Source organism: Toxoplasma gondii, chromosome Ib (assembly GCF_000006565.2).
Source record: "Toxoplasma gondii ME49 chromosome Ib, whole genome shotgun sequence".
Lineage (NCBI taxonomy): Eukaryota > Apicomplexa > Conoidasida > Eucoccidiorida > Sarcocystidae > Toxoplasma > Toxoplasma gondii.
Window position 1 is genome coordinate 1,202,747 of NC_031468.1, and position 14,856 is coordinate 1,217,602.

The window sequence follows — 14,856 nt, forward strand, 5'->3', positions numbered from 1 at the left end:
AATAAAGCGTATAAACATACAGAGATACGTCTATAAAGACGCTCGCATCTGTGGAATGTGTGCCGAGATACACGGACACAGAGACACAGACTGACATAAAAACATCCATCTGTATGGCAGATGAGTACATCTGTGTATGCAGGCATAGGTGACTCTCTGTGTTCGTAGGAACGCAATGGAAATGTCCTAGTACACGCATATGCATACGTGTATGCATGCATGCGTATGCGTACATCTGCGTGTATCGCTCTGTATCGTCAATCGATTTCCACACTCATCCGTGAGTCTGTCCATAGTTGTGCGGTGGTGCGCATTCGCCTGTCTTTCTGTTGAAGGCCAGGCAAAGCCATCCCTGCGACTGCCTGTGTCTCTCTCTCGTCTTTCATTGTGTTCGATGCTTATGAATCTCGGACTGTTCTTCACCGCTGACTACACAGAGAAACCGTACCTGCTGACACCGCAGCCTCCACGTTGTCGTGCAGTGAGTGAGGTGAAGAACCGTCACTTGAAGCCGGAGTGCATGCTTGAGAGCTCGCAAGAGTACGTTCCTGCAGCGGCCTATAACTTCTTTTTTCTCTCGCTTTCTCTTCAGGACATGACATGTCCATAACGGGTGTGGAATGGAATCCCTTCCATCCCCGAGTTTTCATTTCAAGTTCTTCAGATTGGACGGTGAAGATTTGGGAGGAGTCTCTCACTTCCCCAGTGCTGACTTTTGATTTCGAGATGGTATGTAGGGAGAAGAAAAACAGAGCGACAATTCCTGATTTCTCTTTAAAAAAAGAAAAGTTCTCTTTTCGCCCGCTTCCTTCACCTGTCCCTTGGTCTGCAGTGCTCACAGGATATTGCCGAGGAGTGAGAGAAAATAGACAAAAAGAGTTCTTTCCTTTCTTGTCTACAGGCTGTGGGAGACGTTCGATGGGCCCCGTCGAGCTCCACAATGTTCGCCGCGGCAACGGCAGATGGAACGGTAGGCCCTTGCTTTCTCGTTTTCCTGTTGGGGAGAGAACAGGGGAGAAGCGCATTTTCTAATAGGGAAACTCTTTACTGGCCTCCAAGATGGAACGAGGTATAAACTGGAAATGCCTCTGTTACAAGATCCGCATTCGCGTGCAGTACGAGAACACTGATTAGAGATATACTCCTATTCGGGGCACTCGATAGGACTTGCATAACTATGCATATATGCGCTTCTTGCGTAGACCGCTGGACATAGTGATATACACGGCAATAAGCATATATACGTAAATATATATACATATAAATGTCTATTTTGTAGACAGTTGGAATTATTAACAAGCAGATTAATGAATATACAAATATATATATATATATATATATATATATATATGTATATATGTATATATGTATATGCTTACTCTGTAGATGTGAGGAGATATTTATAGGCAAAGTAATATATATGTATATATAAAAGCACAGGATTATCTGCAAACGTGTAGTGAGTAGACTCTTGGAAGTACTTATGTCCAAGTAAACAAATATAGATATGCCTATCTGTGCAGCTTTATTTTTGAGCAGGCTGTTTGATCTGTGTATTAAATCGGAGGCGATTGTGCCTGCTTGCGATCGGTCTTCTTGATTGTCAGCTGGAAGTGAAAACGAAACAGGGAAAATACTGGTGCCTTTTTTTATTCTTATTAGCAGACCTTCACACTAATGGGAAGCGACTGACGCAGGGTTTGAGAATGAGATGGTGTTTACCACCCTTCACTTTTCCTTTCATTTTTTTCGTTTGTTTTGTGCATGCGAAGGTCCACGTGTATGACCTAGCCGTGAATCGCCGCAAACAAATAAGCTCTTTCAAGGTGAGTGAAAAGCAGCAAGAACAGCTCCCGAAAAAAGACGAAAGAGACAGAGGCCAAGCTCTCATGCAAACGGAGCTCGAGAAGTAGAATAGACAACCCTTCATGTGTGCGTGTTGAACGTTTCTGTCCAACTGTACGTCCGCAGAAACCTTTGTGCCTTTTCTCGATTCCGCGCATCTGGGAATCCCTACAAACAACAGTCGCCTTCCACGAAAGTTATCCGCCCGTGCAGAAGTAACTAAATTTTTATTCAGAGATGCGGAGCTAACTCTATCGATGCAGTGCTCAAGTACAGGCATATTTGTTTTTCTCATTCGATCCATCCGTTTAGCTCATACATCTACAAAATAGACCTACATATGTCGTAGAAATATGCGCATGTAGACATGGAGGCAGATGGTCTGACGATCTGCATACACGTCTGAGAAAAGAAAATCTCTCGTTCGCGGACCTCTTGAAGATTTGGTGGTGGAGAGATCTTCGATGCTCGGAGCCTCAAAGACAGAACGGTTCTCGAGGAATGCCACCGATCCTTCGTTTTTGGAGTTTCCTCTCTCTCGGAAGGCTTCCACCTCTGTGCTCGACTGTTGCTTTGTCTCTTTCGGAATCTTGAAAACTTGAAAAATGCCAGTTCATTTTCCCTGCTCAAGTGTTGGTCAAGCCTCTCTGAGTCTTTACTCAGACAAATTGCGTCTCAGATCTCGCCCCTCAGAACTCTTGCCTTCTCTCTTCTCTCCTTTCCTGTTTGTTTCTTCTGCTTTTTCTGCTGTTCCGTTCTGCTGTGTTTTTCAAGCTCGCCTTGACTTTCCTTACGAATCTTTTCCTCCGGCTTTCGTTTTCTTCAGGAATTTTTCCACAGTCACTTCCAGTGTTAAATACGACTCTTGCTCCTTTGCCTTCCACTTTGTGTGCACCACAGTGTCCAGTGTCAACCGGCAACCTCCACGCTCCATTGCCGATTCCTTGCTCTGTCGCCTTCCCCTCGTTTGTGGGGATCGTCGGAGACGTTGTGCTTGTTGGGTTCTGAATCGTAGAGATTCCAGTTTTCTCTGAAACCTTATTGTCTTTGTTTATTCTACTGGTCCACTGTGTCCGTATCTCCTTCCTCCCTTCTGTCCCTTGAGTGCGACATCTGCGAACGTCTCGTGTCTCTGTGTTTCTCTTCTTGTTTCAGCCCCTTCCTTTCTTCGCAACTCTCTCCAGACTCCCTTTGCTGCTGTATTCCACATCTCCAGTTGCATTTCATCTGCAAGGCCTCATCATCTGTGGTGACTGTTTGTCTTCGTTTTTCTTGTGTTGCATTCTTTTCTTGTCTCCTCGCTCTCCTTGCAGGTCTCCCCAGGTGCCGCCCTAACTGCCCTGCGCTTCGGCGCCGACGGCATTCTTCTGGCGGCGCAAGAGGGCGGAAACATTGCGGCGCTGAAACTCTTGCTGCCAGAGTCCGCAGTGGTAAGAGAGAGTGAGTAGTGCCTGCGAAAAAGCATTGTTTTCGATTCGAACGCTTCTTCACCTTCGCAGAGAAACGGCTGCGAAGAGCTGCTGCCTCTCAACCGCTTCCAAACGAACTTCGAGAGTCTCAGACGTCCAAGAAAGGCTCTAGAGTCCGTGATACATCCACGTGTCTGTGTCTGCTCAGCACAGTCAGTATTCATATTCATTGACTCGCTTCTGTCTCTGCCCATCCATTCAGGAATAGCTACAGACCTATACATATGCACACATACACCGCCCGCGGTCGCAAAGGTTTACCCTTTGCGTCTGGGGAGACACAGAATTCTTTTTCTTGTGTTCCCCCTCTTTTCCGGCTGCCTGTCTTTATCTCTCTTTTGTCTCCGGAAAAGAGAGCGCTGCATCACAGATGCAGGTGGGTGTGCGTGGACACAAGACTGCGTTTGAATGGGTATTTGTTTTCGAATGTCTCTCGACAGCAGCTTGGCCGCAAACTCGTTCGCGAGCTTCACACCCCCACAGGAACTGAAGACGGAGTGTTGTCTGCTTTTCTGACTTTCTTTTTCGCTTTTGATTTTGTGTTTCAGGAGATTCCAGAAGGCAAGACCGAGGCAGAGGCGAAGGCAGAAAAAATGAGCGGTGTTCTCGCAATTGTTTCCGACCTGTTTGAGCCTCTCAGTCCGAAGGTTGCGCAACTGCCTCAAGCGCTCCAGCGTGTATGCGAGGAACACAGCAGTCCGCCTCGACCTTCTTCGCCTTACGCACGGAGATGCATCTCTCTTCACCCTGAAGAAACAAACGAAAAACATCAGTGACGAGCAGGAATGCACACCGTCCACGAGCCAACAGAAAAATTCATCTACGCAGTCCAATTCTCTGTCCATCTAGAACTGACCGTGTATACCGCCGTCCACGTACATCGACTTTGGAGGGAAGCGGCACCAGTAGGTGACCCGTCTCGTTGGAAATGAGACAGGGTTGTTCTTCGCCTTGAAAAAAACAAACGAAAGAATAGACCTCCATTGTTTTCCACGTTGAAACGCAGATAAATCGATCCTCATCCAGGTTAAAGACAAGCGCGGAAATGCATCCTTCTTTCTTGAAAAGCAGACACAGCACATTCTTCTTTTTTTTGAAAGAGAAGGCCCACAAAACTCGTTTTGCTGTTCAGAAAGGCACCACATGCGACAAAAAGAACAGGCTCTTCTGAGTGCATCCCCGTTCATCAGCGGCGTAAAATCAACACACAACTTGAGAAGCAAAGATGCCTCTACAAAAATGCATCTGTGAACATATTGAAAGGGTACTGCAGCATCTGTCTAATGTTCCAGTCTGTTTTATCTGTGCCGTTAGCGTATGCGTATGGGAGCTCCGGGGTCTGTGTCCTGTGTGAATCCACATTTCTCTTCTTTCCTCTCTGAGAACGCCCACCGTCACAATGTGAGAAGGTTTTTCGCGATTCTGAAAAAAAGCAGTTCTTGTCAGAAACACTGAACAACTCGACTTCCTGCAGAAAATGGAGTCCTCTGAGTTGGACCGAAGGAAAGGCCTGTGCTACGGGTCAGCGTTGACATGCCCGTCGACCTCCTGTTCTCTCTAGCCGTCGGCCTCCCCCCATCTTTGTCGAATGTTACATACACACTTACGCATAGATATACATATATGTATATGTATACACGTAAAAGTGTTTGCATATATATACCTTGATGTATCTACATAAATATACTTATATCTTCATATATCAAACACAGATGCGTACCTTCACGCATACCACATATACATATATAGAGCTACAATCCAAGAGAAATACATATTGGTGTGTGGGGCTTCCACTGGAGTGCGCCAGAGGGGGAATCTGTGCGAGGATACGAGGGGAGAGAAGAAGGCAGACGTGGAACGACTGTGGGAGCGAGAAGTCTCTCTGTTCTCCAGAGAAAAAGACTTTGTCTACGTCGTGGAGACACGAGAGCGAACACAAATGTTCTTTGTGCTCGGTCGAAAATATGTTCCTTCTCCAGAGAAGAAGCAACGAGGATGCATGCGACGTCCCCGCAACAGAGACACTCTGAGCCTGAAGATGGCATCAAACCCTCACACTTGGAGAGACAGACAAAAAGGTTTTTTTGGAGCTGCGTTTCCTCACGTTTTGTCCGTCGGAAAAAAGACACAGAGGGTCGGTTTCACCGGAGCGATACGGAAGAAAACAAAGCCGACACCCTTTCGCGAGTTCGCACACACTCTCGATCCTAAAAAAAGTGGAATTCACCCCCCAGAATCGACACAGTTGTTCGCGGTTCCCCACAGGCAAAACGCACGCATACTAACCCACCAAGAAACGAAACCGCAGACGCGGTTGTAGCACAGTTGTCGAGAGAGAGAGAGACGTCGAGAGAGAGAAAAGGGTGCCGGTCCACGAGCGCCCCACAAACAGGGAGACAGATGTCTGTTTTTCTCCCTTCGAAAGAACACCCAGAGCTCATATCCCTCTCTGTCTCTCTCTTGTCTCTTGCCTGCTCTCTCCGTTCACTCCGCGCAGGTTCGGCGACTCTCTCTCTCCAGCCCAGGCCAGTAGTCCTCACACGACGCTTGCATCTTTTCTAGCAAACTTTTTTCCGCCTCTCGGCCTACGCAGATCTTGAGGGGAGCCTCTTCCTGTTTTGATATTTCGCTCGGACCGCCTCGTCGTTTTGCGGCGCCTTCGAGCCCAGAGAGCCACCGTCGATCTGGACGTACTTCCAGACGTCGAATTCGGGGACGGGGGGTAGTTCTTCGACCGCCTGTTTCTCCTCGCCCTCCCCGCTCTTCTTCTCCTTCTCCTTCTTCGTCTCCTTCGCGGCCTGCGTCGGAGTCGCCTTCTTCTTCTGAACACCTTTACCCGAATAAAAGCCGAGCTGAGCTGCAGTCGCCAAGTCCTGGTCGTCGTCGAAGTTGATGCAAGCTCCCGCGCCTCCACCCGTCGCGCGTTTTCCTCTCAGACTCGGGGGAACCCACTTCTTGGCGGCAGGCGCCTCAGCCTTCTCTGCCGAGAGCGACGCAGCCTCCGGCGAGTCCTCTGGACTGCATGCAGACTGGCCTCTCTCGCCGTCGCTCTCCGGACCTTCGACGTCTCCGTCTCCGTACGCGATCCACGTCTTCTCAGGCTCCTTTTTCTTCACAGACGCTGCGTCCACGACGCTGACTTTCAACCATGTCGCCAGTGAGTCCTCTTGCGGAGACGCAGGTTTCGCCGGCTGGTCATCCACCACCCACTCCGAGGAGTCCTCCTCGACGAGCACAGGTTCTTCATCTTTTTTCTGAACACACGAGAGAGGACAAAGGCAGAGAAGTCAACCAGGCTCCAGGCGAGAACGCGGCGCAAGCTGCGCACAGAGAGAAGTCGACAAAGACGCAGGAGGCAGCCACGGGCAAAGAAAGTGAAAGGAGAAAACGCGGTGACGCGGGAGAGGTCTCGAGAAGAAGAAACGAACGGTGGAGAGAACATCACGTGTGGATGAGAAATGCGCGGAAAAAAGGAGACGACGTCGATACACGGTGGACCTTGCGAAAGAAAAAGACTGAAAAACTTTTAGCAACATCCACTGGGGTCTCCACGAGGCGGATGGAAAAAACCGGCACACAGCGGAGACTGACGCGCGCCGAGGTCAGCGATGCGTCACGCAGAGAGAAACGGAGAAGACACGAGAGGAGAAAGAGCCGAAAAAGAGACAGAGAGAAAGAGAAAAAGAGAGAGGCGAAACAGAAAAGGGGAGGAGAGAGCGGCGGAAACTGCGAGCTGGAAATGCGGGGACGCGGAGAGGGGAAAAAGAAGAGAACCAGACACACGTATATAAATGAAGGTCTCAAGAGAGAGGAAGCGGCAAAATGAGGACGGACGGAACCATGAGACACCCGCAAAAGAAATCATCCAGGTAGATGAAGAAAAGCACAACGACCGGAATTATGTGTGCATACACAACTGTATAGACAAGGAGAAGGCAATGGGTCCCGTATGAATGTAGAGAGCGTCTTTTTCTGTTATCGGACGACGTGGAGACTCACGGATTTCTCTCCGAGACCTGCGGGGGTGGAAGATTTGAGAGACTTTTTCTTCTTCTTCTCGAAGAACGCACTGAGTTTACTCATTTTTGCGACGCGGTCAACCTGAAAAGTCTGCTTTCTCCTCGCAGAAAGAAAAACCGGGAGGTGTATTCTCAGTGCGAGGGGAGCTCTCGGACTTTGGGGAGACTCCCTGGAGAAATGGAGGAACAACGGCCGTGGACAGCGAAGAAAAGACGAGACAAACTGCGCATAAAGACGAAAGTGTGATATTCTTTTCTCTCCCGCTTACACCGTCGTCCTCCGAATCTCTTTCCTTTCTGAGAAAAGTCGCCTTCGTCTCAGCGTCGGCACATGCATGCGTTCCCCGGAGGCGGAGAGAAAAGTATCGCCAACAGATCGATTCTCCATGCAACGAAGACTCATTTTCTCTCAAGTCGCTCTCCTGGATCGAGAGCACCTGTCTCCTATCCGCTTCCTCGCAAGCGCCCTTTGTGGGGTCTCCGCTTTCTTCTGTTTGTGCCTCTCGGAGCGCGACGGAAGAACGACGGAAGCACCGCCGCGATTCGAGGAGAGAGGAACCACGCAGGGCGACGAAATGGTCGATGCGCGCTTCCAAGTTTGAGAAAAAGGCTTTTTTTAAGATTTCTTGACTCATTGAGTTCCCACTGTGGAGCCTTCTCCTTTCCAGTCGCAAGAGTACTTCTCCAACTGAAAACGACCTTTCGACTCCAGCGACGACAGCCCCGGATGAGACGGCAGAGTTCCGTTCGCCACCACTCTTGTCGGAAAGAGTTTCTAGGCCCTCGTCCCTCAACTAAAAGAGAAAACGCTTTCTGTCTTCCACGTCTCTTCTTCCTTTTCTCCTTCCCCACAGATCTACATATATCAAGGATATCACCCCTGTATATACATATATATATGTATATATATGTATATATATATATATATATATATATATATGTATGTATATTGTATATGAGAAGTGACGGATGCCTGTGTAAGGGACATGGGTTAAGAAGGGTGAAATTGGGGTTCAAGTACTGACAGAGAGAAGAAACTCTGCATGCGGCTGCAGGCGCTTTTCCCTGAGGCATTTCAGAACACCGCGCGCCACAATGAGGCAACTGAAGTTCCATGAGAAGCGACTGCTGAAAAAAGTCGACTTCTACAACTGGAAGAAGGAACAGAATGTCCGAGAGGTGAAAGTTCTTCGACGCTACCTCATTCAAGATCGAGAAGACTATCAAAAGTAGGTCGTTCCCACACAGCAGACTCCCGAAAAAGAGTCCTCTCACTGCGTGCAACGCCCTCATTCTAGAGCTCTCCTTGCACTTGCATAGAGATGCGTAAGTATATACATCTACGTATATTCATATCTGTTTGCTTGATTCCGTTTTCGATGCCAAGGAAGAAGCGTTTTCTGGAAAACTGAGTCTTCACGGTCCTTGGCAAGCTGCACTTTCCAGCTCCACACACCTTGTCGTTTCCGAACTCGCTGGAACGCAAGGATGGAGCTTTTTTTATGCTCGCAGATGCCCATTGTTATGCGTCTGCGTCTCTGCTTTTACCTTCGTCTGCAGACATGCCTTCAAGTATATATCTGCGTACGTATGTGTGCCTGTTTATATGCATATATACATATATACATCTATGTATCTACACGTAAAAACGTGCATATAATATATATATATATGTATATATATGTATATATATATATATATGTATGCACGTATATGAACGGGGTCACGCCACTTTGTCTGTAGAAGCTCTGTGGAAGGCGAGGAGGCTTGGCTGTGTTTGGAGAGAGTTTGAAAGCGCCTGTTTGCGAATTCGCAGCTTGCCATGAGACAGACGCTTTGTCTGTTTCGTGCGTTTTTTCTCTCCAGATACAACAAGCTGTGCGGTGTGATCACGAAGCTGACTTCGGAATTGCGGCGACTTCCAGAAGATGATGCTTTCCGAGTTAAAATGACTGAGTTGCTTCTGGACAAGCTGTGAGTTCTGCGTTCGCTTCGCCGGCTCCTTCTTCTCACTCACTATCGTCGTTGCTTGGAGTCCGTTCGTGTGCCCCTGCATGTTGTGCGAGACTCTCGCGTCTTGAAAGCTGTCCTGCTTCGGACCAGAGTTTTGGTGGAACGCCGAGAAGCGCTGAAACGGAGCATTTACCAGAGACGACGGGATGCGCTCTCTCCTGCTTCGACTTCGTTTGTTCGGAAAAGGGCGGATGCGTTTCAGTGGCTGAACACTCAGCAGCGCTCTCCGTGTCGGCAGCTGCGGCCCTGCTGGGGAAAACGCATTTCTGTTGTCCCGAGGTCGAGGCCTTCTCCTTGATGACTTTGCAGTGGCTTTTTCAAGCCTCTTTCGGAGTGCGTTTAGAGTTCCTCGCCCTGCGGGATGCGTCCTTGTGTTTCCGGATTCGGTGTGCGTCTCTCGCTTCTCTTTTCTTCCCACGATCGACAGACGTCCGGGAGTGTGCAGACGCATGCGAGACTCTGGCGGTGGGCGCTCCATGTTGGCCTTCACGGCCTTCCGTTTTTCCAAGGAATCCCTTTTATAATGCGTAACAGGGAGTCGAGCCTCAGGTGTTCTCTGATTGGTATTGCATGCCTGGTGACTTGCATTGGGATTCTCATTACTGGGAGCACAGGTCTCTCTGGGTTCTGTGGTCTTTCTGCAGATACACCATGGGAATAATCAGCAAAAAAGGCAGCCTGGCTCAGTGTGAAGGCTTGTCGGCCTCCAGCTTCTGTCGCAGACGCCTCGCCGTGGTTCTCGTCCAACTCAAATTCTGCGAGCATCTCAAACAAGCGACATCCTACATAGAACAAGGCCGTAAGGAACATTCTGCCTTCGGCACAAAGGAAATAACCACACGTGACGCAGCCCTCGGGGAAAGAGACTCGGAAAGAATACACACATATATATAAATATATATATATATATATATATAAATATACACACATATATATATATATAAATATATGTATATATATATAAATATATATGTATATATATATATATATATATAAATATATGTATATATATATATAAATATATATGTATATATATATATATCTGGCTGTGCTCTCGGAGTCGGGATGTGGCTGGAGGCGTATGCGCGTAGAGTTGTTTGTCTACGCAAATACGCATGTAGGTGTACGACGTGAAATCTTTATACACAGTTGCTTTCTTTTATTCGGACGTAGGTGTGAATGGCCTGAAATGACGCGTAGTAGCGCCCTCGGGAACATGGCCGTCAAAATTCTGCTAGCGGTGCAGACTTTCTGTGGCTTTCACCTGTGCATACGCGTAGGCAAGGCGGCCGCATGCACCGATGAAGACAGTTACAAACAAAAGAAGGAAACAGGAACAGAAATCGGTCTCTCCTTGTTCTACCAAAAGCACATGCCCCCAGACGCCTCTATATACATTTATATGTATATATATGTATATATATATATATATGCATATATGTGTATAGGTGTATCTGTGTATTTGCACCGAAGTCTGTATACGGGTGTGAAGATGAACATCTGTGTGCACGGATACAAAGGATGGGACGAGCCAGCACCGATTTGAGGGGTCGAGCCCACTGGCTAGAAGAAAAAGTTGAGAATGGGGAGGCCAGGAGACAAACCACAAGTGGATCTTCCTTCTCTTTCGTGCCTTCGATTCATCTGCATGTCACTGTGTTGTACGCGGGCCAGCTTCACGCCCTTCGCGTCGAAAGAAAAAGACGTTTGAAAGCGTCTTCTGTAGACCCACACTGCGCCGAGTGTTTCTTTGTGCATGCATGCAGATGTGAGAATTGGCTCAGAAGTCTGCTTAAATCCCGCCTTGCATGTGACCCGGGAACAAGAAGACCTCATTGGCTGGTCGCAGGGCTCCTCGATTCAGAGACATGTCAAGCAGTTCAACCAGACTCTGGACGACTTTGAACTTCTTGCGATCTAGTTTTCTCTCCTCTTGTCTCTTGCTTTTCTGTTGATCTGCCGCGTTTCCCACACGTGCCAGCCAAATGTCTTTCTCGCCATCCTTTTTTCTTTAGACGCAGGTTTGACCCCAGGGCGGGCAGGGTGTCTTACGAGGAACGCGAGGCGCGGGCGTTTCTTGTGTTTGTCAGTTTGTGGCGGTTTCTGCCGCCAGCGCTTTGTTCCACTTGAGGTTCTGCGACGGTAAAATGATCACAAGAGAACTCCGTGACTTTAGACGACACACCTGTCACTCCTTTTTGGGCGTTGTGCACAGAAAACATCTGACCATGACATATTCGCCGGGGCCCTCCTGGTTCGGGGCTTTCCCTGTGCGTCTCGGGACGGCTAGTTTTCTTCTCGTGGCTTGGAGATTCCCACGGACAGAGCAGAAGGGTTGTGTATAGCAGTGATAAAGAACTCGGTTGTCTGTACCGCCTAACTGGAGGCATATTCAGCACCTTAGATACGATATGGCTTTGCGATTTGAGTCATTCTAATCTGCACACATAAGATCACTAACTATTACATTATGCTCCGAAGTGTAACGGCACAAGTCATTCGCTGTCAGCAACGTCTCTCCTAGCTTCCCTCAGAGAAGACACCAACGACACCGGATTGGTGACAGAAAAGCGCGATTGCTACATTCCCATATCGAAAGACTATTCGATTCAAAGAAATCGGATTTGGTCACTGCTCGCACGCCGTCGGGAGACGAGGGGTGCACTCCAAGGGTGCTTAAGAACAATTTACCGTATGCGTGTAGAAAGGTGTGGAGAAAAACGTTTCCATACTGCGAAACAAAAGGAAGTACCATTGAGTCGCGTCACCAAAACATACAAACGGATCCTGAACGACACATGTATCGGCTTAAACACTTTGCTAAAGAATGTTACGAACAACCTTGAACACGTTGGAACAATTGGACCTCATCCGGTTGTGTGTGGGTTGGAGCAGCGTGAAGCAGGCGCCCAGTTTAGATTGCGAATCTATGCTGAAGCGAGAGTGTTACTTGTCTTCGAAGGAAATTTACAAACAGTAAAAAAGAAAGCCATGCAACCTTTGTTTTGGCGGTTCTTTTCGTCGGCATGCGGAATTGGCGCGACCGCTACTAAATACACAGACTGCCATTCGCTGACAAAAGTAATCCTTTTATGAGTATATGTGTGCAGAAACATGCAGAAAGAACCTCTAAGAGAAGTCGAAACGTAGCATCAGAAGAGGAGCAACCTTGACGCATGTACTCAAATAGTTCTATGGTCAGCAACACGATGACCGTATCCCCCCCCCCTTCTCCCCGCCTCGAGGGAAGGTTGTCTGTTCACCGGGCTGATGGAAACGGTGTTGAAGCAGTTGTGCGCAGAAGAAAAACTACACTTGCAGTCGGCGGGGTGGATTCTGAGAAGGAATTACCCTTTTTTCATGCAGGAACTTCCACGGGACTGCTGTGGGCATAGAGAGTTTTTACAGAGTACTGGTTTTCTCTGCGTTGCGCTGGTCAGAGACTTTGTTGCACACGGACAGTTGTGGTATGGACTGAAACGGTGAGATTTCATGGCACGAAAGGGGTGTTTTCTCAGCGAATCAACCGACCCTTGGGGCTCGGCCGCTGTTGCTGAGTGGTCTTTCGCGTTGACAGAACTCGCAACCTTCCGCCTCCATGGTTTCTTTATTTAATATTCGCCGAGCGTCCTCGCCGACTCCCCTTGTTGTCCCACTTTCTGTATTTGTCATTTTAGAAACCCGCAGAGAGAGAAGGGACAAAAATCCAGAAACACCTCTAATGTTGTGTGGAAGAACATGAAAGAATACAGCTGAAGGTCAGAAGCAGGCCAAGGAGAAACCGTGTTTCATCCGCTGGCCTCCAGACTTGAAGAGGCACTTCCCTGTCCTCATTTCCGTTAATATGCGTACACATGTTACATCCACAAGCACAAGAACAAATGTTCATGCAATTCTATTCATGTTTTTATGCACCACCCCAATATCTCCATCTGCGCGTACTTCCTATGCGACATACATAATCTACAGTACATGTCTGGTTAGATCATTTTTTTTTCTTGATGCCTCTGATTATTTGAATGCCACGACTGTGTCAAGGTCCCTCGTTGGGACATTTGGCTGAAAAACCCAGTATACTCGACGGCTGTTTCCTCCGTATCTCTTTATCGGAGTGAGAAGAACCGAGGCATTTCAGCTGCCTCGATTCCTTTTTTCTCCCGCCCGTTGTCGCGCCCATTTTTCTCCAGTTCTGGTTGACCGTGGAACCAGCCCGGAGCGGGCGGCTCTATGCGCGCGGTTTCCGAGACTGTGTGTGGGAGCTTGGATTGTCTCGACTCTCTCTCTGCGGGGATTACTTGACCATTGTGCATGTGTAATTCGCCGTGGCCAAGCGATCTTGCTTGTCCACCTTTGTCTCTTAAGCCCATGCGGATTTTCTTGCCGTCAGGAACAGCAGTTCATTTTTGTTCAACTTCTTGCATCCGTTGCTTGTGTTTCACAGACGCGCGAGCGCGCCTGCTCGCAACGGCAGAGTTCCCTTTTTACACCCGAGCGTCTTGTCTCGCTTTGAACCAAAGTCAGGTCCGTCTACGGTTCGGAGAAACGAAGTCGCTGCGATGGGAGGGAAGCCTACAGGTGCGAGAAACTCAGGCTTACAATTTTTGTGTAAATCTTGCGTTCCATGTGTTTTGAGTTCGTCTCTTTTCTTTGTTCCCGCTGAGGAAAAAGACCCCCGTTAGCATACCGCGTAACCCGGAGCGACTTTCTCCACGCGGAATCCTCGGGAGAAGTGCACATATGTCTGTGTACCGGAATTAAAAGAGTTTCGAAGACGGGAAAGAGGGCATCTGAATTTTCCGGAAACCCAGCACTTTCCCTTCTCGCTCAGGCCTGGTGACCCCTTTTCCACCCCTCTCATCTTCGGTAAAAGGCGCGCGTCACTCCTGCGTGACCACGGCGTACGCCAGCGACAGCGCGAGAAAGCGTCACATGAAAAACGCAAAAACGACTGACTTTCGCCCCTCGCTGCTGAGTAACGAGACAGACACACGCGTGTGTTTTCTACCACTTGCGCGCTGCTTTTCCCAGGTCGTCTTCCCCAGATATTCCGATATCCCGACTTCTGGTCGAGATAGTCACGGTCCACACAGTCCATGTAGTGGCGGGGGGTGGTCGGAGGGCTGCCATACTTTAAATCCGTTGCTGTCGCCCCCAGTTTCGCTGCTTTTTTTGCTTTCCGTCCACAGGTGAATCAGCAGACGGGAACTTCCACGCTTGAGCGCGGAGCGCAACTTGCGGGGAGCAAAGGCGAGGGTGAAGTTGCGTGGGACGAACTGGGAGGCGGGGCGCGAGAAAAAGCAAGAAAGGGAGTCGCGGGTAGAAAAAACCAGAGGCTGGAAAATACGAAAGGGCCGAAAGAAGGATAGAAGGCGTTTTCCGGCAGCATTCCGACGTTTTTCTTACTGTGACGAGCACTTTGCTCCATGTGCGGTGAAGTGGGGGTATCTAAAGCGATTCCCCGTTTTTTCCGTTCTTGTGCACAATGAATTGTGCACGAGTGTGAATCCTCA

General features: G+C 48.7%; 4 protein-coding genes across 4 annotated transcripts in view; 2 read left to right on the plus strand and 2 right to left on the minus strand.

The window, feature by feature from the left end:
• TGME49_209300 (WD domain, G-beta repeat-containing protein) overlaps nt 1-3,945 on the plus strand; it is a gene marked incomplete at both ends in the record, with an annotated part of 13,079 nt that extends 9,134 nt beyond the window's left edge. Inside the window, 6 exons of the mRNA XM_018779462.1 lie at nt 593-729; nt 902-970; nt 1,773-1,826; nt 3,159-3,168; nt 3,267-3,275; nt 3,863-3,945. Coding sequence (XP_018638443.1) covers nt 593-729; nt 902-970; nt 1,773-1,826; nt 3,159-3,168; nt 3,267-3,275; nt 3,863-3,945 — 362 coding nt within the window. The remainder of the gene's footprint in view (nt 1-592; nt 730-901; nt 971-1,772; nt 1,827-3,158; nt 3,169-3,266; nt 3,276-3,862) is intronic.
• On the minus strand, nt 3,590-4,298 carry TGME49_209410 (hypothetical protein; the record flags this gene model as incomplete). The annotated part of the gene is made up of 2 exons (XM_002369649.2): nt 3,590-4,061; nt 4,194-4,298. 2 exons carry the CDS (start codon nt 4,296-4,298, stop codon nt 3,951-3,953), a joined length of 216 nt encoding a protein of 71 aa, XP_002369690.2. The 3' UTR covers nt 3,590-3,950.
• Nucleotides 4,299-4,646: 348 nt separating this feature from the next.
• TGME49_209420 (hypothetical protein) lies at nt 4,647-7,578 on the minus strand. The gene is made up of 2 exons (XM_002369650.2): nt 7,314-7,578; nt 4,647-6,568 (listed from the first exon to the last, which is right to left on the minus strand). Exons 1-2 carry the CDS (start codon nt 7,395-7,397, stop codon nt 5,900-5,902), a joined length of 753 nt encoding a protein of 250 aa, XP_002369691.1. The 5' UTR covers nt 7,398-7,578; the 3' UTR covers nt 4,647-5,899.
• A 181-nt stretch (nt 7,579-7,759) lies between these two features.
• On the plus strand, nt 7,760-11,836 carry TGME49_209430 (40S ribosomal protein S4, putative). Its single transcript, XM_002369651.2, has 4 exons — nt 7,760-8,562; nt 9,200-9,307; nt 9,991-10,145; nt 11,113-11,836. The coding sequence occupies exons 1-4, from the start codon at nt 8,429-8,431 to the stop codon at nt 11,265-11,267; spliced, it is 552 nt and encodes a 183-aa protein (XP_002369692.1). The 5' UTR covers nt 7,760-8,428; the 3' UTR covers nt 11,268-11,836.
• The last annotated feature ends 3,020 nt before the right edge of the window (nt 11,837-14,856 follow it).